At 62.3% G+C, this 26,360-nt stretch overlaps 1 protein-coding gene across 1 annotated transcript in view; it reads left to right on the forward strand.

Moving 5' to 3' along the window:
* MID2 (midline 2) overlaps positions 1 to 26,360 on the forward strand; it is a 109,341-nt gene that overhangs the window by 78,949 nt on the left and 4,032 nt on the right. Inside the window, exons 4-8 of the mRNA XM_082488080.1 lie at positions 4,271 to 4,378; positions 11,204 to 11,352; positions 11,863 to 11,990; positions 13,014 to 13,157; positions 18,205 to 18,366. Of these exons, the coding sequence (XP_082344206.1) occupies positions 4,271 to 4,378; positions 11,204 to 11,352; positions 11,863 to 11,990; positions 13,014 to 13,157; positions 18,205 to 18,366 (691 nt within the window). The remainder of the gene's footprint in view (positions 1 to 4,270; positions 4,379 to 11,203; positions 11,353 to 11,862; positions 11,991 to 13,013; positions 13,158 to 18,204; positions 18,367 to 26,360) is intronic.

Genomic DNA, 26,360 nt, shown 5'->3' on the forward strand with positions numbered 1-26,360 from the left:
TGCTTTCCAGCTCCTTGTGGACATTGCCCGTAGGTGGGCACGTGCGGTCCCAACGTTCTCTGCCCATCGAGTCATGGTTCCGTGTAAGTCCCACGTCGCGCCCAGCAAACCGTGCCAGCGGTTCTGTCCGCAGTCAGAAACCTGTTGGGGGGTTGGGGGTGACAGCGGTGGGGGGTGGACGGGGCTGCGGCTGCCTGGGAGCGGAGGAGGAGGTCTCTCTGGGCGCGAATCACACCTCGGGCTGAGATGATGTTCCTCATCCCTCCACGAGCTCTCTCCAGGTTTGAGTTTTGCCATTTGCTTTCTGTTGTAGGGCGGTGTTGTCCCTAGCACGTTCTCCCCCGCCATTGAGAGGGGTGAAGTTTCCCCCCCCCCCCCTTCTTACGCCCACAGCTCTCCCCCCACCCGGCGTTCCTCCACTCGCAGCACCCGCTGAGTCCTCACCCCCACGTGCAGCGTTTACCCGGGAACTAGTCCATCCCGGTACAGAGTGGTTTGCCCCGTATCTGGCTGTGCCTCAGCCCGGGCTTTGTCGGTCTGGGCCGTGTTGGGCTGACATCCCACCGCTGGCGCCTTGGGGGCGGCGCCCTGCCCTCCCAAACACCCCTTTTTGGGCAGAAGGCGGCTGGGGAGAGGGGCTGCGGTGGTCCCTGCAGCTTCATCTCCCCTCGGTGTCCTGCAGCACGGATGCCGGCTGAGCGGTGGTTTTCTTGCCCCGGGTAGGTTCTCAGATCCAGGGTTAATTTAGGCGAGCGCGGGCTGTCCTGGCTGTGCCAGGCGGGACGGGGAGGTGGTGCCACCCCCTTCTCCTCCTGCTGCCGCTCTTCCCGCAGTCCTGGCACCCGGGGCTCCCGACGGCCGGCGACAGCGGCACCGGGGCCGCAAACGCTTGCGAGCAGCCCTGGTTCTGCGCTGCCGGGGAACCGGGGCGATGGCCGTCACGCCGCCCTCCTGCCTGGAGCGTGACTGCCGCCACCGTCCCGTCCCCTGCCGCAGCTGGGTCGCGACGCAGCCGCCGGCACAGATTGCTGCAGGCTCCAAACCCTGGGTCTGATTCCACCCCCACCCCCGCTGCTACCTTGCAGCAGACTTGGAAGATTATCGGCTGTTTTTTCTCGGCGGAGTTATCTTTGCGGACCATCAGCTGTCTCCCACTCCGGTGTTGCATAACCTGCTGGCCGCCTTTAAAAACAGATCTCGTATCCGGTGTGGTTAGCGCTGTGCCTTCGCGCTTCTGCGCTGTTTCACTTAGCTTTGAGAGCACCACATGAAGAGAACCTGCTTATGTCTCCCGGTACCCTGTTTGGTTCAAGTGACGGGGCTCAGCTCCCCTCCCGGAGGTGTCCCCCCCCTTTGCTGTGCAGCCCCCCAGGGATGCTGATCTCCCCTGGAGACAGAGGACCGAAACCCCTGCCTGCGCTTTCACTGCGCTCTCTGCACGCCTTCCCCTCAGCTTTAAAATAAATAAAGAAATCGGTGTATTTGAAGCCTGAAAAGGGGTCCAGCAGGGATTAATTAGCCTGAATTAAGCAGGACACGTGCAGCTTTATTTTTTTGTAGGAACAAGCACTGTTCCCTTCTGCCCCCTGGGGCCGACGCTGCTCGCCCCCGCCGGCCCGAGGCGCAGGGTGGGAGCCCCCCGTGTCCCAGCTCCCTGACCCCCGGCCCGGCGTCCTGACCGTCCCGACTCTCCCAAGGGCACACGCTCCACCGTCCTGCCGGCAGCACCAGCTCGGGCTTACCTGGAGGAGCTGCAATTCAGACAGGTCCTCCAGCACCTCACCTCCTGACCGCCTCGGGGAGGGCTCCTGCTCCCGAAGGTCACCAGTGTCCTTCCCGGTGCTTATGGCACCTGCGTGGCAGAGCCCGGCTGGGCACCGAGCGCTCCGGCACCCACAGCGGTGATGTCTGCGTGGGAGGACTGATGGCCTCGGGGGATCTAAGAAGAAGGGATTAATCATCAGTGCATCTCCTACTTGGGCTTCTCTGCTCTTCTTTGAAGTCTTATGGGACACGTCCACCGTCGTGTCCTGCTGCCCCGACCCTTGTCTCAGCCAGGGAATGTGGCTCTGTGTCCCGGGCTGCTGAGGGTTTACTGGTCCCTTCTCCAAGGGTGCGAAGGTCGTCTTGAGTAGCATCTTCCAGAGCAAAGCTTCAGAATGGGTCGCTCAAGAGTGCAAACCAAATGGAGGAGCCACACGTGCTGGTGTCCCCTGTTAGCAGCCTCCGTCCCTTCATGACCGAGGAGCTCGAGCGTCTCCTTGCTGCTTTCCCCAAGAGCACGTTGAGAGCCACGCAGCCCGCTGGCAGTGCCCTGCCGGGGGTGGGTATCTTGCTGGTCAGCGGGGGAGGGAGAGCGTGTGTGATCTCCCCGCGGTCCTGTTTTGGAAGGTGCCAAGCAGCAAAATTATCATCTTGGCCATCCATCCACATGGCAGTGGCCACAAGGAGACGCGATAAAGTCTGGAAGAGGTCAGATTGTGTCCAAGGTGGTTTGCAATAGCTGAGCAGACCTGAAGGTGACGTTTGGGAAGCTGTGGCCAGTGTGACTGTGTCGTCTTCGGTCCCCCACTGGGACTGACTCAGGTGCCCGGGTCTACACGAGGTCTTCTCACCTCCTGGCTCCAGTCCGTGCTCTCGGTGCAGCGATGCTGGGGGGGGGGGGGGGGGGGAAGCTGGTGCTGCTGTGTAGCGGGTTGTGTTTCTTTGCCACCGAACCACGAATACGGGGAGGGAGGTTAGGGAGGGGGCAAAGTCAGCAGCAGTCTGGAAGAGGGCCGTGGTCGTGGAGACGCTGTTTGATGCTCGCTCCGTCACTTGTCACTCCGCTGGGGGCCGGTCCAGCCGAAGCAGCGTGTCCTGCGTTGGGAACCGCGGTTAGGAGGGGGTGGTGTAGGGAGGAGATTGTGGCTTTGAGCAGCACCAGGCTCCCCTCGTTGTGAGCCCGGAGCAAAATCCATTAGGAGAGGGTGCCCCAGTTTAGGAATTGAACTGCAAGCGCGGTAAGAAACTTGTCTTGAGCTGGAGAAAGCTTAAAGATTTATTATTTATTTATTTATTGCGGTCTGGGCACGCATCCTGCCAGACCTTTGCACTATGAAGAAATGGGACTTTTCGGAGCAGCAGGTGCTGCCAGCAGCATCTGGTGCTCTATTTTTTTAGGGGGAAGATGGCTATTTGTGAAAGGCTTTGCTCAGAGAGGGGCTCCCAAGGAATGCTCTGTGACCACCAGGCGCTGTGCTGGGGCTGGAAATACGGGTAACGGAGGCGTCCGCGGAGCCTGGGGCTGCCTGCCGGGCTGGCAGCACCGCTGTGGTGTGCCCGGCTTCCCCGCTGCCTGGGCTGAAAGCCGCCCCCGCGGAGGTGCCGGAGCCCCTGGAGCCCTGCGCGCAGCCTGCAGCGCCGGGAGGGGAAGATTTTTCCTCCGCGGGGCCCTGCGGCGCTGGGGGCTACAGCCCGGCACGGCGAGCGGCCAGGTGGCCACGCCAGCCCCACTTGCCCGTGGTCGTCGCTGCCTTGAGCTGGCTCAGCCCCTCCGTTTCCCGACGGCCCTTCGCAGCCGTCTGCGGGCTCTGCCTGCGCTCCCGCCCTCTGCCCGCGCCGGCCCGTTCCGTTCCATCTCGCTTTTGCAGATGCTTTGAAGTTGCGGCCGCCCTTGCTCGTCCAAGCAGGGAGCTCGCATTCATTTTTAAGCCCCTTTTTGCTTTAACCAGCACACCCGCGCTGCCTCGGCGTAGGTGCACGAGAGCGCCGTGCGTGTTGCTCAGGAGGAGAGGGCAGCGAAGCCGAGGGCAGGATGGGGGGCGCTTGGGAGCACCCCAAAGCACGCAGTCCGCCCAGGGAAGGGAGGCGGCGAGAACCCTGAGCATCCCTGCGTGGTGTCGGCGCCGTTGGAGGGCGATGCAGCACCCCGGCAGGGCTGAGCCTGTGCCGCGGTGGCAGCGGGGACCCGGGGGGGGGGAACGGTACCCATGGAGGAGCGTATGCCCCACAAGCACAGCCCCATCACCCACCTCGGATGCGCAGCCAGGGGGGCTGCACACCCTCCAGCTGGAGTGGCGATGGATGCAGCGAGGCGGCCCGCGGCTGTCTGTTGCAGGGCTGTTGGCTCCTGCCCTGCTCAGCCCCTGGCAGCCGGCAGCGCCGGGGCCCGGCACGGAGGATACGTATTGCACCTCTGCCGGTCTGAGCCGGGAGAGCCGCGGGGCTGCCGGGCTCAGGGGCGAGCGCGTCCCTCCTAACGGCGTGTGCTTTTGCTGTTCCCGGGCAGGTGAACACGGCCATGCACGAGGCCAAGCTGATGGAGGAGTGTGATGAGCTCATGGAGATCATCCGCCAGCGCAAGCAGGTCATCGCTGTCAAGATCAAGGAGACGAAGGTAAGGCGGGCCGGCTCACGCGGCCACGATTCCCGGGTCCCCCCCTGTGCCCGCGGCAGCGTCTGCCCTTCCTCTCTGGCACAGCCCAGCGGTTCGGCAGCCCGTGGCGCTGGGACGTCCCCGCACACGCAGAGGGGCTGCTAGTGGCACGCGTTGCCTTGCCCGTGGAGGAATTGCTGTGGGCAGCCATCGGTGCGCACAGCTTTGCCTCCGTCGCCCCAAGCAGCGTGCCGCTCCGGCGGTCCCTCGCTCCGGCTGTCCCCAGCGCTCTCCTGCCGAGGACAAGGCGTGTGCTTGACATGGCCGGAGGAGGGAAGGCGCGTTGATTAGCGTGACAAATTGGTGCGGTTGCTTGGATCAGTCCAGACAGCTTCCTCGGGGCTTTTCTGGCTCTGCGGTGCCCTTATAGTAATGTAGAATTAATACTGAAGGGCCATCGGAGCCCTGTGCTGCAGAGAAGGGAGAGGCTCACGTTCTGCATTGCAGCGTGGCTGTAGGTGAGATGGTTTGGGGGGTGTTTGGGCCCTTCCTCCAGCAGTTCCAGGTGTTGTGGCTGTTCCCGGCGGTTTCCCGGATGGAGGCATCGGCTGCAGCTCTGAGCAGCACCCGCGGGGGTTCGCAGTGCGTGTGTGCAAGCCCTTTGCCTTTCTTGCTGAGCTTGAGCGTGCGTTAGGGTCCGGCTCCGCATCCCCCACCGTGCCCACAGCGGAGCCGGGGAGCAGCATCGCCCCAGATACAGATTTTTTTTGCAGGCAAAGGTTTGGGAGTGGGTTGTGCCACGTGTGCGCGTACGCGAGCGAGCCAGGCGGCACCGCTCTCGGACACCCTGGGCAGCAGTGGAAGCCTTAAAACGCCTGCTTTTATCCCAGCCACTTCAGGGAACATATTTTATGTAACGGTGCCTTCTGCTGGTCCATCTGTCCGTCTGCCTCTCACTTCCCACCCTCTCCCCCTAACGTCTTTTGGCCGTGTTGTCCAGTTTCAGCCGTGCTCGGCAGGGAGCTGGAAGGCTCAAAGATGTTATTTTCCTGCAAACTGGCAGCTGGGCAGAGGGGAGAGGCCCTGGTTAGTGCCCAGATCCGTCCGCAGAAGCAGCGCTCAGCTGCGCGGCGACCGCCAGGGTAGGAGCAGCGAGCCTGTGCCCGCGGAGCTGCAAGCGCAGCGCCAGTGGGAGGTGGATGTGGGGACGGTGGTACCGGCAGTACCGCGCAGGGGACTGGGTTTGGTTCCCAGAGTTGCCTGGGAACTGGAATGAGCCTCTTTGCTGGAGCAGTTGGGCTGGAGACAGCAACGTGTGGGTCTGCAGCCCTGCGGTGCCCCTCCGCAGCCCCCCGTGCTGCCGGCGCTGCCTGCGGGCAGGCTGGGCACGTTTCCTCCGTGGCTTTCGACACCTCCGAGCAGCGATTTCCAAGTGTGAACGGGAATCGGCCTTTCCGAGGAGCCCCGGCTGCAAACGATGAGGAGTTTTAAAAGCCCCAAACACAAAAGAAAGGAGGAAGCGCCGGAGGCTGCGGCTGGTTTGAAGCGCTCCGACTGCAGAGCGAGAAATAATGCTTTCCCCCTCAATTGCCGTTTGGTTTTCCATTTGTTCTGGGCTGCTTTTCCTGACAAATGGCACGACGGATGCATGGAGCAGCCTGATTGCACGGCGTTGGAAAGAGTGGCAGCCCCGGGCCTGAGGAGGAAAGTCTACGGAGGCAGAAATGCCGATGCAGCGGTTTGTCTCCAGTGGGAGTGCAGTCCTGGGAGGAATTGGCCGCTCCGTCCCAGGAGTGCTTTGGAAGCTGTGAGACGGAGCTCCTCCACCTCCGCAAGGCAGCGAGAGAGATGTGAGGACCGGAGCAGCAGCCCCAAGTTTGTGCGCAGTCACGGGCGGGAGCGAGGGATGCCCGGCGAGGGTGCCCGGAGGATCGCGGAGTCATGGAATGGTTTCAGGTTGGAAAGGACTTTAAAGACCACCGAGTTCCAACCCCCCGCCCTGGGCAGGGCCACCTCCCGCCAGACCAGGTTGTTCAAAGCCCCCTCCATCTCCCCGGAGCCTTCTCTTCTCCAGGCTGAACCCCCCCAGAGGCTCCAGCCCTCTGCTGGGAGGACAGGCTGGGAGAGGTGGGGGGGTCAGCCTGGAGAAGAGAAGGCTCCAGGGAGACCTCCGAGCCCCTTCCAGTGCCTAAAGGGGCTCCAGGAGAGCTGGGGGGGGGACTCTGGGTCAGGGAGGGGAGTGGTGGGACGAGGGGGAACGGTTCCAAACTGGAAGAGGGGAGATTGAGATGAGATATTAGGAAGAAATTCTCTCCTGTGCAGTTGGTGAGCCCCTGGCGCAGGGTGCCCCGAGGAGCTGTGGCTGCCCCATCCCTGGGGGTGTTCAAGGCCGGGTTGGACGGGGCTGGGAGCGACCTGGGCTGGGGGGAGGGGTCCCTGCCCGGGGCGGGGGGTGGAATGAGATGGCCTTTAATGTCCCTTCCAACCCAAACCCGTCTGTGATTCTGTGTTTGCACACACCGCGGGCGCTGGGGGGGCAGTGCCAGGGCCGTGGGGAGCGAGCTGTGTTTCACAGGACGACCCCGGGAGCGCGTTGGGTGTGTGGCCGCTCAGGGCCCCGGCAGGAGTGTTCCTGAGTGCGCAGCGTTATCGGCTGTCGCTGCACTTCAAACTACGTGTAAGTGTTAAGTCAACAGCGGGTCGCTGGAGCCCGTGACTTCTTGTTGCGGTGGAAGCGGGCTGCACGTCTGCTCCTGACAGCAGCGGTGGCAACAGATCCACGTGTCACGCGGCACGATGAGCCCTACCTGCCTCCTCCGGCCCTGCTCCCGGCCGCCGGCGTGCTGGCCCTGCTGGTGTAGGCGTCTGCGCCCCGGGGAGCTGTCGCAGCTCTGCGGGGGCAGCGGTGCTGTGCTCCTCTGCCCGCTCCCATCGCCCGGCTGCTGCGGGGCCGGCGGCTCCGCGGGTGCAGGCAGATGCTGTAGCCCAACATCGCACTGCGGGGACACGGGGCTGGGAGGTGATGTCCTCCAAAAGCCTGGGAGAAGGAGAAGGAGGGCGTGCGGGGTTCCCTCGTACTTTGGTCACCTCTGCCGACAAGTGGTAGCTGCCCGGCCACACGTCCCAGGTTCAACTGGAGCTCCCTCGCTGCTTGCTCGGAGCCGGCCCCGGGGCGGCGGGGGGCAGGAGGGCTCTCGGACGGTGCCGGGGTCTGGCTGGCGCTCGTGCCGGGCGGCTGGAGCAGGCGGGTACCAAAGGGCATCCTCCCCTCTGATGGGTGATGTCCTGACCTGTGCTGGCAACGCAGCAGTCGCTTCCCGAGGGATGCCTCCCCCCGGCTGCCTTTGCAGAGCTCGCGGCACCGGCTGGAGGACGCCCAAGTGTCCTCCCCTTGCTGGTGGTGCACCCCCAGGTCCCCCCCTGCCGCAGCCCAGCATGCTGCTGTGTCTGGAAAAGCACCTTGCTGCTCCGTGGCCGGCGCTGGCGTGGGCGCAGCCGGGTGGGTGCTGTGCTGGTCCCAGCCATGTCACAGGGCGCAATGGAAACCCTCAGGTCTTCGGGGGGGAATGCAAAGTCACAGCTTTTTCTTGGCTTGAGGTGCTCAAAGCTCATCTTGTTGGCTTCTCACCCTTGGTCTTGTCCAGTTTGAGCTGCTGCTGCGGAGCGGGGCCCCGCTGTCAGCCGGGGGATTCGCACGCCACTTAACTGTAAAGGCGGTGACAGCGCTGGCACCTGGGAAGAGCAGCTCAAGCAGCCTCCCGTCACCTCGGGACCTCCTGCTCTGCTGCCTGACGGATTTTCAAGCCGCAGAGTGAGGGGGGAATGGATTGACAATGTGCTGCAGGGCAGCGAGTGAGGAGCTGCCACGCGAGCGGCTCCGGGAGCCGCTGTCACCACGGCTTCGCGATGCTCGCAAAATGCCCCCCTGCCTCGTTAAAAAAAGGGAAGAAGGGAATAGTCTGAAGGCGTGCGGACGAGCAGCTCGGCGTCCCGGCTGCGGCCGTGGGAGCTGGGCTGGGAGCAGAGAGGATGCGGCTGAATCTCTGCCGTTGCACCTCCCAGGGTGAGTCCGCGCGGCGCGTCACTGCGAGCGTCGGCTGAATCAGTGGGAAGAAACGGTGTTTCTCTGGTGGGTGCCACAGGCGCCCTCCTGGAGGACTTTCCATTTTAAGGTCCTACTTCTGGGTGGGGGCAATCCCAAGCACAACTCCAGGCTGGGCGGGGAATGGCTGGAGAGCAGCCCTGAGGAGAAGGACCTGGGGGTGCTGACTGACGAGAAGCTCACCATGAGCCGGCAGTGTGCGATCGCAGCCCAGAAGGCCAACCGTACCCTGGGCTGCATCAGAAGTGTGGCCAGCAGGTCAAGGGAGGGGATTCTGCCCCTCTACTCCACTCTCATGAGACGCCACCTGGAGTACTGCATCCAGCTCTGGAGTCCCCAGCATAAGGAGGACATGGACCTGCTGGAGCATGTCCAGCGGAGAGCCACGAGGGTGATCCGAGGGCTGGAGCACCTCTCCTATGAGGAGAGGCCGAAAGAGTTGGGGCTGTTCAGCCTGGAGAAGAGAAGGCTCCGGGGAGATCTTATTGCGGCCTTCCAGTCCCTAACGGGGGCCTACAGGAGAGCTGGGGAAGGACATTTTACTGGGGCATGTAGCGATAGGAGGAGGGGGAATGGCTTCAAACTGGAAGAGGGCAGGTTCAGATTGAACATTAGGAAGAAGTTTTTCCCTGTGAGGGTGGTGAGGCACTGGCCCAGGTTGCCCAGAGAGGCTGTTGAGGCCCCATCCCTGGAGGTGTTCAAGGCCAGGCTGGAGGTGGCCTTGGGCAACCTGGGCTGGTGGGAGGTGACCCTGCCCAGGGCAGGGAGGGGTGGAACTCGGTGATCTTCACGGTCCTTTCCAACCTGAGCCATTCTGTGATTCTGACATGTTTGTGCCATCCCGTTTGTGTGGGACATGGCTGCAGAGCGCGGGGCAGAGGTTTGGGGTGGGATTTCTCCTTTCAGCATCTGCCGTTCCAGGTACTCCCAGCCCAGCTCCATCCGCTGAAATTTGCTTTCCCCTCCCCTGGGTGCCTGCGGGGCCCTTCGCTGCAGAAGGAACAGGGCAGTGGGGATTTGTATTTCATGAGGAAGTGCCTCGTTGCCCCCCTCAAGGTGCTTTTCCAGATACAGCATCACCCCCAGCTTGGCTGCCGAGGCCGTTCCCAGCGTGCTGGTTCGCCTCCTTCCTTCTGTGTCGTCGCTGGTGCCGATGCAGGACCCAGAACTGCTTTTCCCAAATCAAAACGTTGTCTCTGGCATCAGCAAGGCATCGGACAGCCGGAGCAACGGTACAGCGGGTTTGAAACACACGGCATTGACCTCAGCCACCTCCAGCTCCAGGCTTTCCTCAGCTCCCCTGTGCTCCCAGCTTAAACAGGAAAACCACCCCAAAAATCCGCCAGCTCCTCCGCAACCTCCCTTTTCCCTCTGGGCTGCTCCGCTCCTGGATCACGGTTGAGTTTTCCCATTCCCAGCCTGAAGCTGGCTGGGCTCTGACCCCGTTGCTTCTGGGTTTCCGGCCCTTTACGTCCCGCTGGGTGCCGTCCGCGCTCCCCGGGCGATGAAGGGATGCTGCTGGCGCGAGCCGCAGGGCGGCCGCCTCCCACCCGGGCGCAGTCTGACGGGACGCCGGTGCCCGCACACGGGGCTGCGTGTGCTCGCGGGCAGACAGGAGGGAAAGGAGGGGGTTACAGCTCCTGACGGTTTTGGTGTCGGAGCCATAGGCCTTGGTTCAGTAGACCCTACAAAAACGTGGCCGTTGCAATCCTGAGCAGCTTCAGGGATGACCGGGGGCTTGTGCCGGCCCTTCCTTTGGCTTCGCCCTGGCTGCCTGGAGGAGGTGGGAGTTTCAGGGGGGCTCCAGCACAGCATTCCCCTGAGGCACAGAGATTTTGCGTGAGACATAGCATTTCTCCTGGTTTCTTTGCTCCCCTCGCTGCTGCTGAGCACCAGTACTTTGCAACAGAGAGAAGAGGTGCCATCAGACCTGTTCTCCGCGTTTATTCCTTAATGGCTTGTTCAGTGCTGTCTTAAGCCACCAGCAAATACCCTCCACAGAGCTTCGCGGGGAGAGGACCGAAGCGTCAGAGGTGCTTTTCCCTGGAGTCACTTCATGTCCCCTTGGGAACGGTGCCTGGGCCGGGTCCGAGTTCCCCGCGGCCCCGGCAGAGCCCTGTGCCCCAGCGCCGAGCACGGGCTGTGCGGGACCGCAGATGTTTGTGCAGATGGAGCAGAGCCCCTTCAAGCCACGTGCCCTATTTTTGGGTGCAGACTGGTGCCCGGGCTGGTTTTCCAGCCCCTGCTTCCCTGTGTCGTGGGTAGCTCTCCTGTCCCGTCTTACTGCAGCACCTCACCTTTAATTGCAAAATGATTTGCGGCTGCAAACGCGATGTCTCCCGGCAGCTCTGCTGGGGCTGAGCCCGCCTGAGGTTCCCTCGCCCTGTGCTGAGCTCCTTTGCGGGAGCGCTCCTCTCCCGGCCAAATCTGCTGAGCGCCGGCACGGGGCAGGGGTGACACTGCGTTTGCACGGGAGGAGCGGGGAGAGGATGCTTCGATCACGCGCGGGACCCTTCGAGCAGCGCAGAGGCTTTTCCCCGGGGCTTTCCCACCTGGAAGCAAAATTTAACAGAGAAAGTGCATTGCTGCTCTCCCTCCCCAGAGCCTCTGGGGACGTTTCTGTGCCATTTCACCGCTCCTCGCTTCCCCTGAGCAGCCCCTGGCTTAGGGTACGGTTTCCTCTGTGCTCTTCAAGCTACGTGCTGGCTTCTGAGAACCTGTGCTTCCCTCTGCTCCTCCCGCAGGTGATGAAGCTGCGGAAGCTGGCCCAGCAGGTCGCCAACTGCCGGCAGTGTCTCGAGCGCTCGACGGTCCTCATCAACCAGGCAGAGCACATCCTGAAGGAGAACGACCACGCGCGGTTCCTGCAGACAGCCAGGAACGTGGCCGAGAGGTGGGCTGGCACGCTTGGCTCGGGGCAGCGGTGGGGTGTCGCTGGAGTTGTCCCCCGGTCGCAGCTCCCTGCCCAGGGACACCCCATCCTCCCCGCTGCCGCCTTCCCGCGTGCTGCCCTCCCACAGACACCGGGCTCGGCGGTGTCACCGGTTCCCGTCCCTCGCAGAACAGGCGTTGCGTGGCATGTCCTAACGAAGCTGAACGTCTGCTACGGGAGCACCGTTCCCTGGGAGGGGGGGAAGTGGTGGAAATGCCAATCCGAAGGGAGCTCGGGGGGCAGTCGGGGATGCGAATTCCCAGATGGAGCCCCCCAACGTCTCTAGGGACCTGTCCCCAGGCCGGGCCACCCTCCTGGGGCAGGAGCAGCGCTTAGGAGGTGCAAGCTGGTTTCCCGGCGGTGTGTAATGTCACCGCTGCTTGTGCCCTTCTAATCCCCCGTGCTGCCGCTGCGGGGTGTCGGGAGCGCACGCACCCTGATGCGTATTGATGCTCTCTCTTTTTCTTTCAGGGTCGCCATGGCAACTGCATCCTCTCAAGTTCTGATACCAGATATCAATTTTAATGACGCCTTTGAAAACTTCGCTTTAGATTTTTCCAGAGAGAAGAAGCTGCTGGAGGGGCTGGATTATCTAACCGGTGAGTGCCGGGGCGCGCTCCCCCGCTGCGCCCCACGTCTTCCCCGCAGCCCCTGCCCTGCGCCCGCCGAGGGCCGGCAGGCGGATTTTAAAGCAGAGTAGGCTGCCCCTCATTCTCACTGGTAGAAAGCGCCCGGTGGGCTGTGGCAGAGCAGAGGCCGTGCCGTCACCAGGACCGTGACGTGTCCCTGTCCCCCTCTTTGCACTCTGCCTCTCCCGGAGGGCAGGTGGAAAAGTTTGGAGAACAGGTCAAAAATGACGGTCTCCACCAGCCAGGGAGGAGGCTGATGCCCATAAGGATCCGAGAGGGCAAATTACAGGGAGGGAACAGTAAATTAGCAAATTTTTATGCTTCTAATACACCTCATGCTCTAGCATTTCCCTTCTTCTGCCCTTTTTGTGGGCCTCTTGGTGCTAAATCGTGTTCTCCGGCGGGCAGAGACCTCGCTGCCCTCTGGGTGCTGCCTTGATGCCGTAGCCCAGGCTCGGCGCGGCTCTCGCCCTGGCCGGGGCGCTGCGGGCTGCGCTGCTCCACGGCGGCCGCTGCACCGTGCCGGGCGCTGGAAAACCGGGGGGAGGGAGGAGAGCTCCGAGGACAGGAGGACATCGTTACTCCCCCAAATCCGATTTTCTTCACCATGAAGCAGATCCGCTTGCAATGAAAGGTTAACAGCAAATGTGTCTGGGACAGTTGTGGGACAAAGCACTTCTTCCACGACCCGTGCTGAGAAATAGCTGATTTTACGGTGGCTTCTCAGCTTGTTTGAGGGTGGGGGTGTCAGACCCGGCGGGGGCAGCGGTGAAAACGCCTGAGAACACGCTGGCCCCCGGATATTTTTTTATCTCACTAAAAAGCTTAGTTAAGCGGGAAACACAACGACAGATAAAATGAGATAGTTGTTTGTGTCAAGAGGCTCTGCTCCCCACAGGAGCCTGTCTCCCTTAAGGGAGCAAAAAAGCCCTAGGCATATTACGAGAAGGAAGCACAAACTTACCGAACCACGTTACCTGTGATCTCCCGCAGCGCCGAACCCGCCGTCCGTCCGAGAGGAGCTGTGCACGGCCTCCCACGACACCATCACCGTCCACTGGATCTCGGAGGACGAGTTCAGCGTCAGCTCCTACGAGCTGCAGTACACCATCTTCACCGGCCAAGCCAACTTCATCAGTAAGTTGCTGCGCGCCGGCTCGGTTTGGGGGACCGTGGTCGGGTTCAGGAAGGAACAGCTTCTTGGGGAGAATCAGCAGGTTTATGGGCTGGGAATTAGGGGAGGATTTATATAACCTCCATAACAATATCGAGGCACATTTCCAGGTAATTTTTCCTGGAAATAACTGCCATACCTAATTATCTTTCCGCACCACCACAGATTTGTGTGGCAGGACCGGGCTTAGAGGACGGAGGAGGGCATTCGTGGGTGGGTCTGTGGTGGTACCAGCCACTTGGGAAGCGCTGTGGTCAGACGGTGAGGAACCTGCGGCTCGGGTCGCAGCAGCCAGCTCCTCCGGGACAGCCTGGGCTTTGTGGACTGTGTGGGCTCAGCACGTTTTCCATGCCGTGATATCTTCTAGTGCAATGGGACAGCTTGAAAACAGTTTTATAGGGCTGAATCTGCTGCTAAGCTTGCCATGAGGTTTGGACGGCAACCTCTTCAATGCAAAGCTTCCTCCTGGATGTTTGATATTGCATAGCATCATAGAATGGTTTGGGTTGGAAGGCACCTTAAAGTCCCCCCAGTGCCACCCCCTGCCCCGGGCAGGGCCACCTCCCCCCAGCCCAGGTTGCTCCCAGCCCCGTCCAACCCGGCCTTGAACACCCCCAGGGATGGGGCAGCCACAGCTCCTCGGGGCACCCTGCGCCAGGGGCTCACCGCCCCCACAGGAGAGAATTTCTTCCTGATAAGAATGATCATTTGATGAAAACTATGGCAGTAACGGGGTTTTGATATTCCAAATATTTTAACTGCATTTAAGAACTGGCTGCACGGTTTGGGTAGGGGGTGGTGGGGTCAGAGATGCCCGTGCAGGGGAGGGCGGGCTGTTTGCAAGGCCCCCTCGGCACTGCGCGTTCCCCCGGGGTGAGCGGCGGAGAGCTCGTGGTTATGGTGACTGTGAGGGATGCGCTCTGCCCTGGTCCTGCGTGCGAGGGAGAACGGGAGGGGCAGTGAAGGCGACAGAGGGAGCAGAAGCAACGAAGGGAAGAGGAGGTGGTGTCTCCGGAGAGACCTGTTGCAAACTGGGGGGAGGCAGAGCAGCTCTGGCAACGCATCGTTGTGTCCCGGTGGCCTCCTGCCGCTCTTCCAAAGGTCGGGAGCATAAAGCCCAGAGTTGTCCTCCAAGGGAGCCCCGGCCACGTGCGGGGGCTCCGGCGCACCGCTGCTCTGCGCAGCTCCGGTGGAGGGGGGGTGTGCCCGCAGGATTCCCGCGCGCCCCTCGCAGCCCTGCGCCGTGGTGTGCGGCTGTGCGACACCGCCGGGCACGGCGGGGCTGAGCTGTCGCGGGCGGCCGTGCCGAGGCTTCGGGGGGTTGTGCCCCCCTGTGCAGAGCTGCCCCTCCGACGGCAGGGCTGGAGCTCTGCGCTGGTGTTCGCCGGGCAGAGCTCCTCGGGCGTCCCGAGCCAGCCGAGGGCTTGGGGATAAACTGAGCCCGAACTTGCCCGGGGATTAAAACTAAAGGAATGTGCCGAGCGTCTGTTTGATTTCCTCCCCCCACCCTTAAACTGATCAAAAGAGACCCAGGCTCTGAGCCCTGTAGCACCCTGGCTTATCACTGGGGAGAGCTGCGGGTTGAAAAAGCCGGGGCTGGAAACTGGCACCCCCCCGAGGACAGATGTGTCACATCTGCAGGAGCCCTGTAGGCTTCTTCCCCCTGGTTCCTTGCCGGGGAGGTTTATCTGATAAAAAGACAAAGGTGGCTTGGTTGTCCTGGCAGGAAAGGGGGTTCTTCGGGTTTCCACAGAGGCGCAGAGAGAGGAGAAGAGCGGTTCAGCCGTAGAGCCGGGGACTCTTTGCCAGTCTCGGCAGCAGTGATTTATTCCTTTGGGCGCCCGGTGTGTCCTCCAGCTGTCAGAAAGATGTACCTGAGATGATTTCTTGTAACACTGCCTTTTTCCTAAAATCGGAGGGGGTCTGTGTTCTGGAGGACAGTTAATTTATGGGCTGGGTTGTCGGAGAGAGTCCAGGGAAACTGCTTGTTTCATACAAGGGAAGAATACAGATGTTTTCATGGGAGAACAAAACTACAGCTTCCACTGTGTCTGTCCTGAAGCGGAGCTTTGGAAGACCGCAGCATCCCCGCAGCGTGGCTCTTGCAGGAAAGTTTTATTCCTGGTTTTCCTTCATAGCGCTTACAGTTGTGGGGTTGTGGGAAGTGCTGACAAAATGCTTCAGTGGCGTTTTTGGCCGCGGTCAGTTTGTCTCACGGGACAGGAAGACGCCGGTGCCGGGAGCGCGGTGTCGCGGCACGGGAAGGCTGCGAAGTGCACTTTAAAATATGCAGGAAGCTGCCGGGGGGAGTTACTCCGAGCAGCTTTCGAAGGTGATGGAAGCTGCATCCCCGGCCTTTGCCCTCGTTTCGGCAGACAAGAGGACTCCTTTCCTCCGGGTCAGCGGTTATCTGCGGGGACTCGGAGCTACAGTTCCCCCCTCGGCTCTCCCCTCCGCCCCCAGCCGCGGCGTGCTGGCTCCAGCGCTTTGTTCTTCTCAGGAAGCCTGGGAGAGCTCAGGGACCTCTTTGGCTCCGTTCGTAGATGGCCACCAGCCCACGTCTCCCCGGCGCCTGCCAGCTGAGGACGGGACGCGGACCGCGCTGGTGTCACCGGGTTGTTTAGGTGGGGAGGGAGCCCTGAAGGGCTTTGCAGCAGCTCTGTGTCAGTTGGGTGGTTGGGTCGCACCGGGCACTGACCGTCTCCGAGGTCGGAGAGTCCCCACCTCTCAGGGCCCGGCCCCAGCGCTCCCCTCGCCCCGGCTACAGGAATGTTTTCCTTCTCTAACCAGGACTTCTCCCGCTGCAGCGCGTGCCCGTGCCCTGGGGCTGTGCCCCTCGGGGAGGGGTCTGGCTCCCACCTCTCCCCAAACGCAGCTCTGGGCACGTGGTTTGGCCTCCAGTCCATGGTGGGGCTTGGGAACGAGTCCCCTGCCCACCCCGGGGGGCTCTGTGGGTTTGCGGGGGGCGATGGGAACCGCCGCGGGGCTGAACGACCAGGGTGGCTCCGGAAGGATGCTCAGGGGGGCACGCGTCGGGACCGTCCTCCCCAGCTGGCTGCAGTGCCTCCTCATAGAAGGAGTAAAGAAATGGTCGGGTAACGTCTCAGAGGAGATGAATAATGTATTGTCACTTGAAATAACGCAGTCAGGTCCGGGTGAGGAGAGCGTCTGAGTCCTGGCTGAACTGGCGCATGAAGAGAGGCGGGGGGCAGCGCGCTGGGGCTCACCTCGCGGGAGCCCGGGGGGGCTTCCCAGGGAAGGAAATACCTTTCCGAAGAGCGCACAGTTGGCCTGTGGAAACCATCCCCTTCACGCTCCCTTGAAAGCCAAGAGCTCGGCAGGAGTCGGACATTTTTATGGATGACGAAAGCTGCAATAAAAAAGGAGGTTTTTAAGCTTTGGCAAGGATAGAAGCCCTCAGTCTTCAAGGCCAGCCCCTTCTGGGTTGTTTCGGGAGAGAAACCTGCTCGGGAGGCCAAATCGTTCTCAGACTGTCGTTTCTCTGCCGCCTTGTCCTTTCCGAGGAAGGAGCCAAAGCCGGTCCCTGTCTGCGGGGAGATAACGCCGCCCGGTGCGCGGCTGGAAGCTGCGTGCGCCGATGAAAGCGGCTCTGCCTGTAGGATGCAATCGGTATCACATCTGGTTTATTTTCTACTCCAAATAACGTTGCTCTGCTCCCCTAGGCCACTTCCACGTGTATTTTAAACCAAATCCAGGCTGACACAGACTGCAACCTGCCCTTGTCCGCCGGCTGAGCGAGCTGCCGGAGATGAATAAACACCCCAACGTGAGCGTTAGAAGAGGTGTGGAGCGTTTCCCAGGCTCCTGCCTTCCAGCCGCACGCACGTACGCTGGCGATGGGGCTAAAACCCTCCTCCAGCCACCCTGAATTCGCAGCACACTCCTCACGTACCGTCCTGCTTTCGCCTCCAGACCCGCTGGACCCCAGAAGCCTCCAGCTACTGCTCTGAGCCTCCTCCTCATCCTCCTCACGCTGTAAAGCAGCGGTCCCGCGGGGCGAGAGCTGCCCCAGAGCCCTTTTCTGAGAGCCCAGAGCCGCCGCGTGCCACAGCGGGCAGTCCCGGGCTGTCCCCGGCCCCTCGGTGCCAGCGCTGGGCAGCTCCCGAAACCCGCAGTGTCCTTCTGCCCCTGTGCCGTCTGCCGGTTATTGCCACCCCAGCCGTGCCGGTGGCAGTAACGGCGTCTGTGGCACCACACAGTGCTGCTCTCCTTCCCCGGGGCGCTGTGTCGCCCCACCTTACGTACAACGCGATGTTTTCGGTACGTGCCGGGCCCTACAGCTCTGGCAGCGTTAGGGCTCAGTGCTGCCAAGGTCTTTGAGCTCTTAATTCCTTTCCATTTCCAGAAAGAGTTCGGGCTCCTGAATGTTTTCCAGGCGTCCGGATCCCGCTCCCTTCGCCGGGAGCTGTAATTTTCCTGGAACCACTTTGCAGACCAGTCTGCACAGGGAGGCGAAGCGTCAGCGCACCGTGGACGTGGGTTATTGCATCCCACCCCGGAGCGCTGTGCGCCGGGCGGGGAGAGGATTGGGGCGCAGACGTGTCCCGTCCTCCGCCGGCATTGCACGTGGCAGCCCCGCGAGCAGCAGGGGGCTGTCCTGCAGGAGCAAAGGGACGAGGGAGGGTGGTAGCGGCCATCACCGGCCCCGGCCCGTGCCGCCTGCCCTGCCTGGGAGGTGCCACCAGTGCATTCCCCTCTCTCTGCACCCTTTCCCCATCGCTGCCCATGGCAGTGTCTTGAGATGTCATCCCCCCGGCCCTGGATTTGCTTTACCGGGAAGGGCCTCCATGAGACAATAAAAAACGCTCTTTGGGTCGCTGGGGTTCATCATCCGCGGAAATTTTCCCGCAGGTGCTCTTAACTGGCAGGCGGGCGGCCAGTCAGCCTGGGGGACGCGCGGTCGGCGAGCTCTGCGTTAGCCGCACGCGGTCTTTGCGTTCCCTCCTTCCCCATGAATAAACCTGTCCCCCCCTTTCTCCCGTCCCGCAGGTCTCTACAACTCCATGGACAGCTGGATGATCGTCCCCAACATCAAGCAGAACCACTACACCGTCCACGGGCTCCAGAGCGGCACCCGCTACATCTTCCTCGTCAAGGCCATAAACCAGGCGGGCAGCCGGAACAGCGAACCCGCGCGGCTCAAGACGAACAGTACGTGCGCGGGCGCTCGCCTGGCCGGGGCTCGGGGGGAGCAGCGTCATCGGCGCTCGAGGCCGGAGGGGTACGGCTGAGCCCACGGTTGCTGGCAGCGCCATGGACACCCCTGGCTTATTTAAATTATTTAACGTGCCCGTCTTACGCGGTGTGTCGGTGGGGTGGTCTCCTGCCGCCCCGCACAGTGCCTACGGCTCCCGTCGGTGCCCGTCCCCGCGGCTCCCTGGGGCGGCTGGGGCTGGTAGGAGATCATGAGCTGGGGAAGGACTTTTTACTGGGGCATGTAGCGATGGGACGAGGGGGAATGGCTTCAAACTGGAAGAGGGCAGGTTCAGACTGAACAGTAGGAAGAAGTTTTTCCCTGTGAGGGTGGTGCGGCACTGGCCCAGGTTGCCCAGAGAGGTTGTTGAGGCCCCATCCCTGGAGGTGTTCAAGGCCAGGCTGGAGGTGGCCTTGGGCAACCTGGGCTGGTGGGAGGTGGCCCTGCCCAGGGCAGGGGGGGTGGAACTCCATGGTCTTCACGGTCCTTTCCAACCTAAACCATTCTATGATTCTATGAAGGTCCATCTTTCTGGTCGCTTGACATCACTGGGCTTTTTGGGGCCGATGTGTGGGGCCCCGGGGCATGTGTGTGCTTGTGCGTGGCTTTGCTGACAGGGGGTCGCAGTTCTGGGGGGCCATAAGGAGTGTGAGAAGTGTCTGTGGGGTCGCGGGTGGGGCTTTGCAGCCACAGGCAAAGCAGAAAGGCGCCTGCAGTTCCCATCGCCCCGGGGAGGGCTGAGGAGGGTGAATACATTTAGGGAAATCAGAGGGAGATTCAATCCAAAATCAGAGGGCGGCAGAGCCGGACCCGTCCCGGCGAGGAGGCGGTTTCTGGATTTGCGGCGGGAGAGGGAGAAGCCTTTTGCCCTCGAATGGGAGAGACGGTGTGAAATGTTGAGGGAGACAATAAGTCGTCTCTCGGGGCTTCTGCCCGCAGCGCCTCACCGAGGCTGCGCAGCGCGGCCCCCTCTCCCTTCTCTCGCCTTCCCCGGCGTCGCCGTCCCTCCTGCCTCGGCTACGCGTTCGACATGATTTATCGCCTCCCCCTCCTCGCTTTCTTTGCGCGACGCTAAACCAGATGAAATTAAGCACAGGTGGTGCAGCGGTGGGGCCGGAGGGAAGCTGCCGAGGAGCAAACTCCCATCCAATTCTGCCTTGTTTATTAAAACTGCATCCCTCCTGCGGCCGCTGGTTTTGAGCGCTTCCCCGTGCTTTGCAAGGCGCTCGCTCTGGAAGCAGGGAGCGGGTGGCGTGGCCAGCCGGCAGCGCTGATGGGGCGCAGCTCCCGGGGGACCGGCCTCGCTCTTTTGGGTTTTAACCGAGCGTCCCTCACCACAGATGCCGGGACACTGCTGAGGCTCCTCTCTGGGGGGAACTCCCTTTGGCAGATGAAATAAGGGCGCAGTGCAGGGTTGACCTCCCCTCGCTGCGGGGCTGTGTCTGCAGCGGCTTCCCGCACGTTTAAAATCTCAGGCGAGCCTCACCCGAAGCGCTGCGTGGATTACGACGGATGACGGCGGTTCGGGTGTGCCAGGACCTCCTGTCACCCCTGCGGGTGGCCGAGGAGCCGGTGCCAGCGCCTCCTGCCCGGGCGGTGGGAGGGAGACGCAGGGCGCTGGTGGGCACGCGTTCCTCTCAGCTGCTGTCTCGGCAGTTGTCCGCGGCCCATGAAAAGGGTTTAGGGAAACTCCTGAATGATTTGGCAATATATGCGTATATAATATGTATTTATATATCTCCTTTCCGTGGCCAGCCCCGGTGTGCCCGGGCTCCTTTGGGGTGTCCGCTGCTGGTCATCGGGGGGTCACTGGCTGAAGGCGCCGCCGCGTTGTGCTGCGCCCCCGGTGCACCATCACTGGCCCTTTCTCCTGCCTCTGCTTGTCCTTTTGTAGCCACAGAGTTTCCTCCTTTTCAAGCGGGCGATTAGAAGATAGCGCACACTTTTCAACTGCTGTAACCTTGCCGCAGATGTCGGCAGCTCGACAAGGAGACGGGCCCAATTAGCGTATCTCACAGCCCTCTCTCTGTTCCCGAAGTGATGTTGGGAGAGATGCCTTCAGCGCCAGAAGGTCGGTGTCGGGCCACGTATCGATTTCTGCAGCATTAGTGCAGTCAGTGCTGGCGCTAAATCTGCGTTCCCAAACTGCCCCAGCGGAAGACCTTGGGAGAACAGTTTGGGGCTGGCGACAGCGAGAAACCTTCTTGTGCTGAGTCCGGGCCTGAGCGGCTCTTATTTATTTGCAAGTGTCCAAAAGTGGATTAAAGTGCCAGAACACAGGGCCAGTCCCAGCGCTGGTAGTAAATAAAGTGCAGGGAAGGTGGTTTTTACGGTCCTTGCCTTGACCGTCGCAGCCTGGGCTCGTTCTCACTCAGGTTTCTGTCTCGCTCTGATTTACGCATCTCTTGGTGAGACCTCCTGGCTTGCACGGGGCGGCTCACGTCCGCGGCCGGGTCTGTCCGCAGGGGTGGGTTTGCTGCAGCACAAGTTTGCTGCCTGAGCGGTGGTCTCCGAGGTACCAGTTAACGTCAGGATCGTGTTAGGGTGGACACGTTGTAAGGAGCGGGGTGGTCCCTCAGCGAGCGGCCAGCAGCGCGTCTGTCGGGTGATCCATGGATTTGGATGGATTTATTGCTTTCCTGCCAGTTGACAACACAACATTACTGCAGCTTTGCTTCCTCGAGGTGATGTCTGAAGGGAGGACAGTAGTCGGTGCTGTCACTCTGTAAGGTGTCCCGTGCCCCGTGGCCTTCGTCACCTTGCTTGCTTCTGACGGCGGGGCAGCTGGCTGAGGGCTTACGGACCAGGCAGATGGTCCTGCTGCAGGGCCACAGGTCCACCGGGTTTTGTTCTTGGGTGCTTCTGCATTTGAGGCACAGGTGGCATCTTAGGTGGCTGCTCAGAGTAGGGACGTTGCTGCTGCGGGCAGAGAGGAAGAAGAGCAGAGCAGACGGGCTGGCAGCGTGTTGCTGCGGGTCGGTTCGCTCTTCTGCTGGGCAGACCGTGGCGGACATCTGCAACGAGGACAGAGACCGTTTTGTGAGAGCGGCAGTGCCTGGCCATCCCTGCCCTTCTCGCCGCAGCGTGCTTGCAGCCAAACGCGGTCACCGGCCATGGGCCCCCTCTGCTCTGCCCCGTGCCCGTGCCCTGGCAGCGGGAGCAGCGGTGCGCACGGGAGCTGCTGCACCGCCGACGGAGCGGGCTCGCTGCCCCTCGTCCCTCAGCTGGACGTCGGAGGTCTGCTGCTGCCGGGGCTTCTTGGCCTGGTTGTTCCTGGAGCTCTCATGTAAGCAACGCGCAGCCCCATCCTGGCTGTCCCTCTGGACGGCTTTTTGACACGCCGGAGCTGGCACGGCTAGCAGACCCTGCTGAGCTTCAGCATAATTGATTCCTGCCACGAAGCAGCAAGAAAAGACAATCTGGCAGTGTAGCTGCCCCGTTAACAGCCCTTCTCTTGCAGAGAAGTTACTGCTGAGGTAGACAGAACACCAACCATCGCCGTCTGCACCCAGGGCGCCTGAGCCGCGTCTCCCCTGCCTCCGCGCCGCCCTCCCTCGTGCGCCTCTTCCAGGGAGCGAGGGGCGAACAGGAGCATCCGGAGCCGGTGCGTCTGCCCATCCCGGAGGGCGGCAGGAGCCCTCTGGGGTCCGGGGGAGCTGGGCGGACGCCGGGAGTCCCGCGGGCAAGGGGTGCGGGTCCCACCGGCCAGCACCTCCCCGCTGCCCAGCGCCGGTCCCGGCACACTACTGACCTGCTTAATTATCCTGGAATGTTTTCCCTCCCTCTTTGCTCCCGTGTACCCAAGGCCAGCCAGGATTTCCTCCGCTCTGCTCCGACACTGCCCCGCTCGAGGCTTCGCAGGGCAGGGAAGCGCAATTAAGCTGATAAACACCCCGGAGGGTGCAGCCCGCTGCCTCCGGCCCTGGAGCTGGCCGGTTTCCCGCAGCTCTCCGGCCCCGTGCAGGCGCCATGCGTGGATGAACCAGCAAAAGGCTGTAAGGGAATATTCCAGCTATTGGAATTGGTGAGATAAAAGCTGTCTGAGTGACCGGCCCAGGATGTCTCTGTTAATGAAGACTGAGGGGAGGAACGGCCGTAGCTCCCAGCTCTGCCAGGCAGGGCTGTGCGGGGCTGGAGGGGGGGCAGTAACCTGGGAGCAAAGGGGAAGATGCCGGAGGCTTTGGGCAGGGAGTAGGTGAAGGCTGCTGTGCCCACGCTCTGTCTCGTGCAGCCGAATCCCCCCCTCACGAAGCCCCCGCAGAGCAGCGTCCGTCTCCTGGGGGGCTGTGGCTGGCACCCCAGCATCTCCATCCAGCCCAGCAGCACCGAGCAGTTCTTTTCTCTTGCTTTGTCTTCCCTTGCCCGTGGGAACCGCCGCGCTCTCCTTCCCTCCCCCTCTGGTTTGTGCTGCCCGCGGGGCGGTGGGGGCAGCTGGCAGCATCCCGCAGCCGTGGGGCAGCCCCCTCGCCCGGCCGGGCTCTCCCGGGGCGGCTGAGCCCCGCTGCCCACCCCGCCTCGGGGGACCTCTGCTTCTCCCCGCCACGCTGCCCTCCGGCCAGGAACCCTCCAGCATCTTCCAGTAACCCGCCGTGTCCGGCGCAGCCTCGGCTGGGCGCAGTGCTGCAGGCAGCCGCGGACGCGGGGGACACCGCGGGGCTCCCGGGGGGGGGGGGGGGGGGCTGAGGCAGCTGAGGTTGGGACCGCTGGGAATCAGTGAGATCCGTGCGGTTTCCCAGTGCCAGGGCGGTATTCTGGGAAGGGGGTCGGGTGGGAGCAGGCACCCGGCTGCGTCCTCCGAGCCGCCCTCTGCCCCGAGCAGGGGTTTGCAGCCCGTCCTGCGCACATTTTAGCTGCCGTCTCGCCCCTCGCAGCGCGCTGTCGGCAGACACTGCTCGAGCCCTGGGGCCAGGACGCGCCAGCACAAACCAGTGACACTGACCTTAACGAGGGGTCATCTTCGTGAAAAGGGCTGTGACTGTCTCTCTGCTGACGGAGCCAAGTATTTTTATCCCCCGCTTCCTCAGAGCTTGTCTCCTTGCATTACTTCCAGAAAAAGATAACTACAGGAATGTTAAAATAGCTGGAGGAGAGGGGCGGGGGTCACTCCCAATTTACAGCTTTGCTTTCAGGCCTCTCAACTCAATTATCTGGCAAATTGGGCTGCGAGGAAAATCAACACGAGCTACCGTCGGGTATCGGAGCGTGGTGCGGCTGAGCTCCGTGGTGCTGGGACGCTCTCCAGCCTTGCCGCAGCGAGTGCGGCCGGCTGGCTGCCGCGGTTCCTAGCCCTGCCTTGGACGGGCATTTCTCTGTGCCCGGCCTCCGTGTCCGTAGCCGAAACGGGAGAGCACGGCTCGGTGTGCCTGGGGGCCGCTCCAGGTACCAAAGCCTGGGGTTTAACCAGTTGGCAATATTTAAGGTGTTGTGCTGCAGCTGCCCTGTTCGGTTTGCTTTGTGCTGAAGTAGACGATCCCCTATAGAAATCCTGTCCGGCGTCTATGTGCTCTGTGCCGTATCTCGCATGACAACTCGCAGCAACAAACCCCACCAGAGCTCAATTTGCTGCTTTACAACATCTTGGGGTGTTGGCTGCGCAACCAGGCAGGGCCTGGGGGCTTCTCGGGGGAAATCACTGGGAAATTAGGAGGTGAGGTGAAGCCCGTGCTTTGGAAGCGGGTGGCGGGGGGTGCTGGGGGGACGCCCCGGCTTTGGTCGAGCTGCTGCGTCACTTGTGTCCCAGAGCCGCCGCATCCCTGCCAGCCCCGAGGGGCGGCCGGGGCAGGGCTGTCCCCGCAGACACGCTGCGAGCGTGGGCAGCGTGGCGGCCCCGAGAGCGAGCCCCCCGCCGCAGGGCCACGGCGTCGGGGCCGCAGCTCTATAACCAGAGCGGTGCCCGGGGCACTGATGCGACAGCCCCCGCTGCCCTGCGATTTTTTTTCAGATTTTTTTCTGTCCCGTGGAAAGGAGATTGCTGTCGCTGGCGCTCGGCAGCTGCTGTAGCTCAGCTGTGCTGTTGATGTGGGTTCACGTGCAGCTGCTGATATATCGGGACTCCACTCTGCAGTTTCCTTTAAGAAAAAAATAAGGAATTATGGATGGAAAAACCTCTGGGGGAAAAAAAAAAACACAACCACCAAACCACCATTAAATTTGCAAAGCCAAGAGCACAGGATTTAAAAAGCACCAGAATTAAGCTGCGTGTGCAGTTTCATGTTGTACCCGCTATTGCGGCGTTGCGCAGCAGTGTTCGATGCGCGGTGCCGTGCCCCTCGCCCCGTCGGGAACCCGCTGGGGGCTGCGGCGGGGGCTGCGGCGGGGGCTGCGGCGGAGCGGAGCTCCTGCTCCCCCGTGTCCCCGGGCGGGCTCGCTGCCTCGGGAGAGCGCCTCCTGCCACGCCGCCCGGGGCCTTCACCCGCCGCTCTGTCAGCAGCGCTGCTACGAGGGACTGCTGCAGAAATGTTTGGGGCGGCATTTTCACCCCCGCTGATACCCTCCATAGGGAAACCCACCGCTCCCGTGGGACCCCGCTGCCCCCCCTCAGCCCCTTCCCGACGGCGTGGTCCCCGCGGGCTTGGAGGGGCTCCCTGGCGGCGCTGCCCTGGGGACGGGCGCCGTGCTCCCCGCGGGAGGGTGCGGGGGGAGCAGCCGTTGCCAGCGGTGGGCAGTGGGGCAGCGGGGCCTGCGCGGGCCTTTCCGACCCACCGCGTCGCTGCTGTCTCTGTTCGGTGCAAAGTATCGGTATTGCCCATCTCTGGGGCAGTTCGAGAGCCAAACCTCTTCGGCAAAGGCTGTCCCGTGGGATGGGTGGTCCGGTCGGCTTTCTCGCTCCTTAGCCGGGTCCCCCCCAGCGTCTCTCTACCCATTACCGAGGAGCTGCTGGAGGCTACGGCAGCACCAAAGACTCCTTCACCCCCTGGATGCTGCAGCCGCCTCCGCCCTCTGCGCTCCCAGAGGAGCCGCTCTTTTCAGTAGCAGCCAGAAAGGGTCGGTCACCGGCCCGGGGGTGCTCCCGTGCTGTGCAGAGGGGTAAACTGAGGCACAGTCTGTGCCCGAAGCCTGTGACCGTGTGGGGATGGAGCAGGAGGGCTCCAGGGCTGGGCAAACTCATTTAGCCGTTCCAAAAAAATGCTGCTGTATAGAGAAGCCAAAGTCTGTCCTGAACCGAGAGCAAAGCGAGTGACGGGCAAACGCTGGAGCGGGGGCAGGGAGGGTCCCTCCCCTCGCCCCCCCGGAATGGAGCTTTTGGGCTCCTCAAAGCGCAGCGTTCTGGCTTCTCCTTTCCAGGCTTGTTCTTAAAATGACCCTAAATTCTTAAAGGAGAAAAAAGGCTGTGTTTGCAAGTATTTTTCGGACCCCGTCCCCACCTGTGTCCCTGCACGCGCAAGACGCGGGCTCGGGAGCCGGCGAGGGTTAGTTTTGCGGCGAGGCTGCGTGGCACCAAAAATTGGAGCCTTCCAGAGAAATCCTTCGCGCTCGCTGTTGGATGCGTTGCACAGCTGGTGCCCCAAAGAGACGGGGTTTATTGGTGCAAGGGCGGGCAGATGTTCCCCTGGCCTTGCGCGTCTTCGGGAGGGTTTTATCAGAGCGAGCAGGATGGCCGGTGTCCGTCAGTTAGGACACGGTTTGGCTTTGTGTGTGCTGGTAACGTTACAAAGGAATTGCAGCTGGGTTTCAAGCCAGCGTTAAGGATCTGCAAAATCCATCAAACGCAGTTCTGTTAATTGGGGAGGGGGCCCCGGGGCGCGCGCTCGCACCTCCCTGCCAGCATCCCCTAAACGCCCGCTGGACCTGGCGACGCCTTTGATGTGCTTCCACCGCCCTCTGCACGGCCCAGACTGTCTTCTCCAAGTGCTGAGACCGTGTTTGGCACCGGAGAGGCGCTGGAAAACCTCGGGCGCGCTTCCCATAGCGTGTACGAGCAGCCTGTGCGTGCCGGGGAGCAGTCTGCCTC

Source organism: Vanellus vanellus (assembly GCF_965231255.1).
Source record: "Vanellus vanellus genome assembly, chromosome: 10".
In the NCBI taxonomy this organism is placed as follows: Eukaryota; Metazoa; Chordata; class Aves; order Charadriiformes; family Charadriidae; genus Vanellus; species Vanellus vanellus.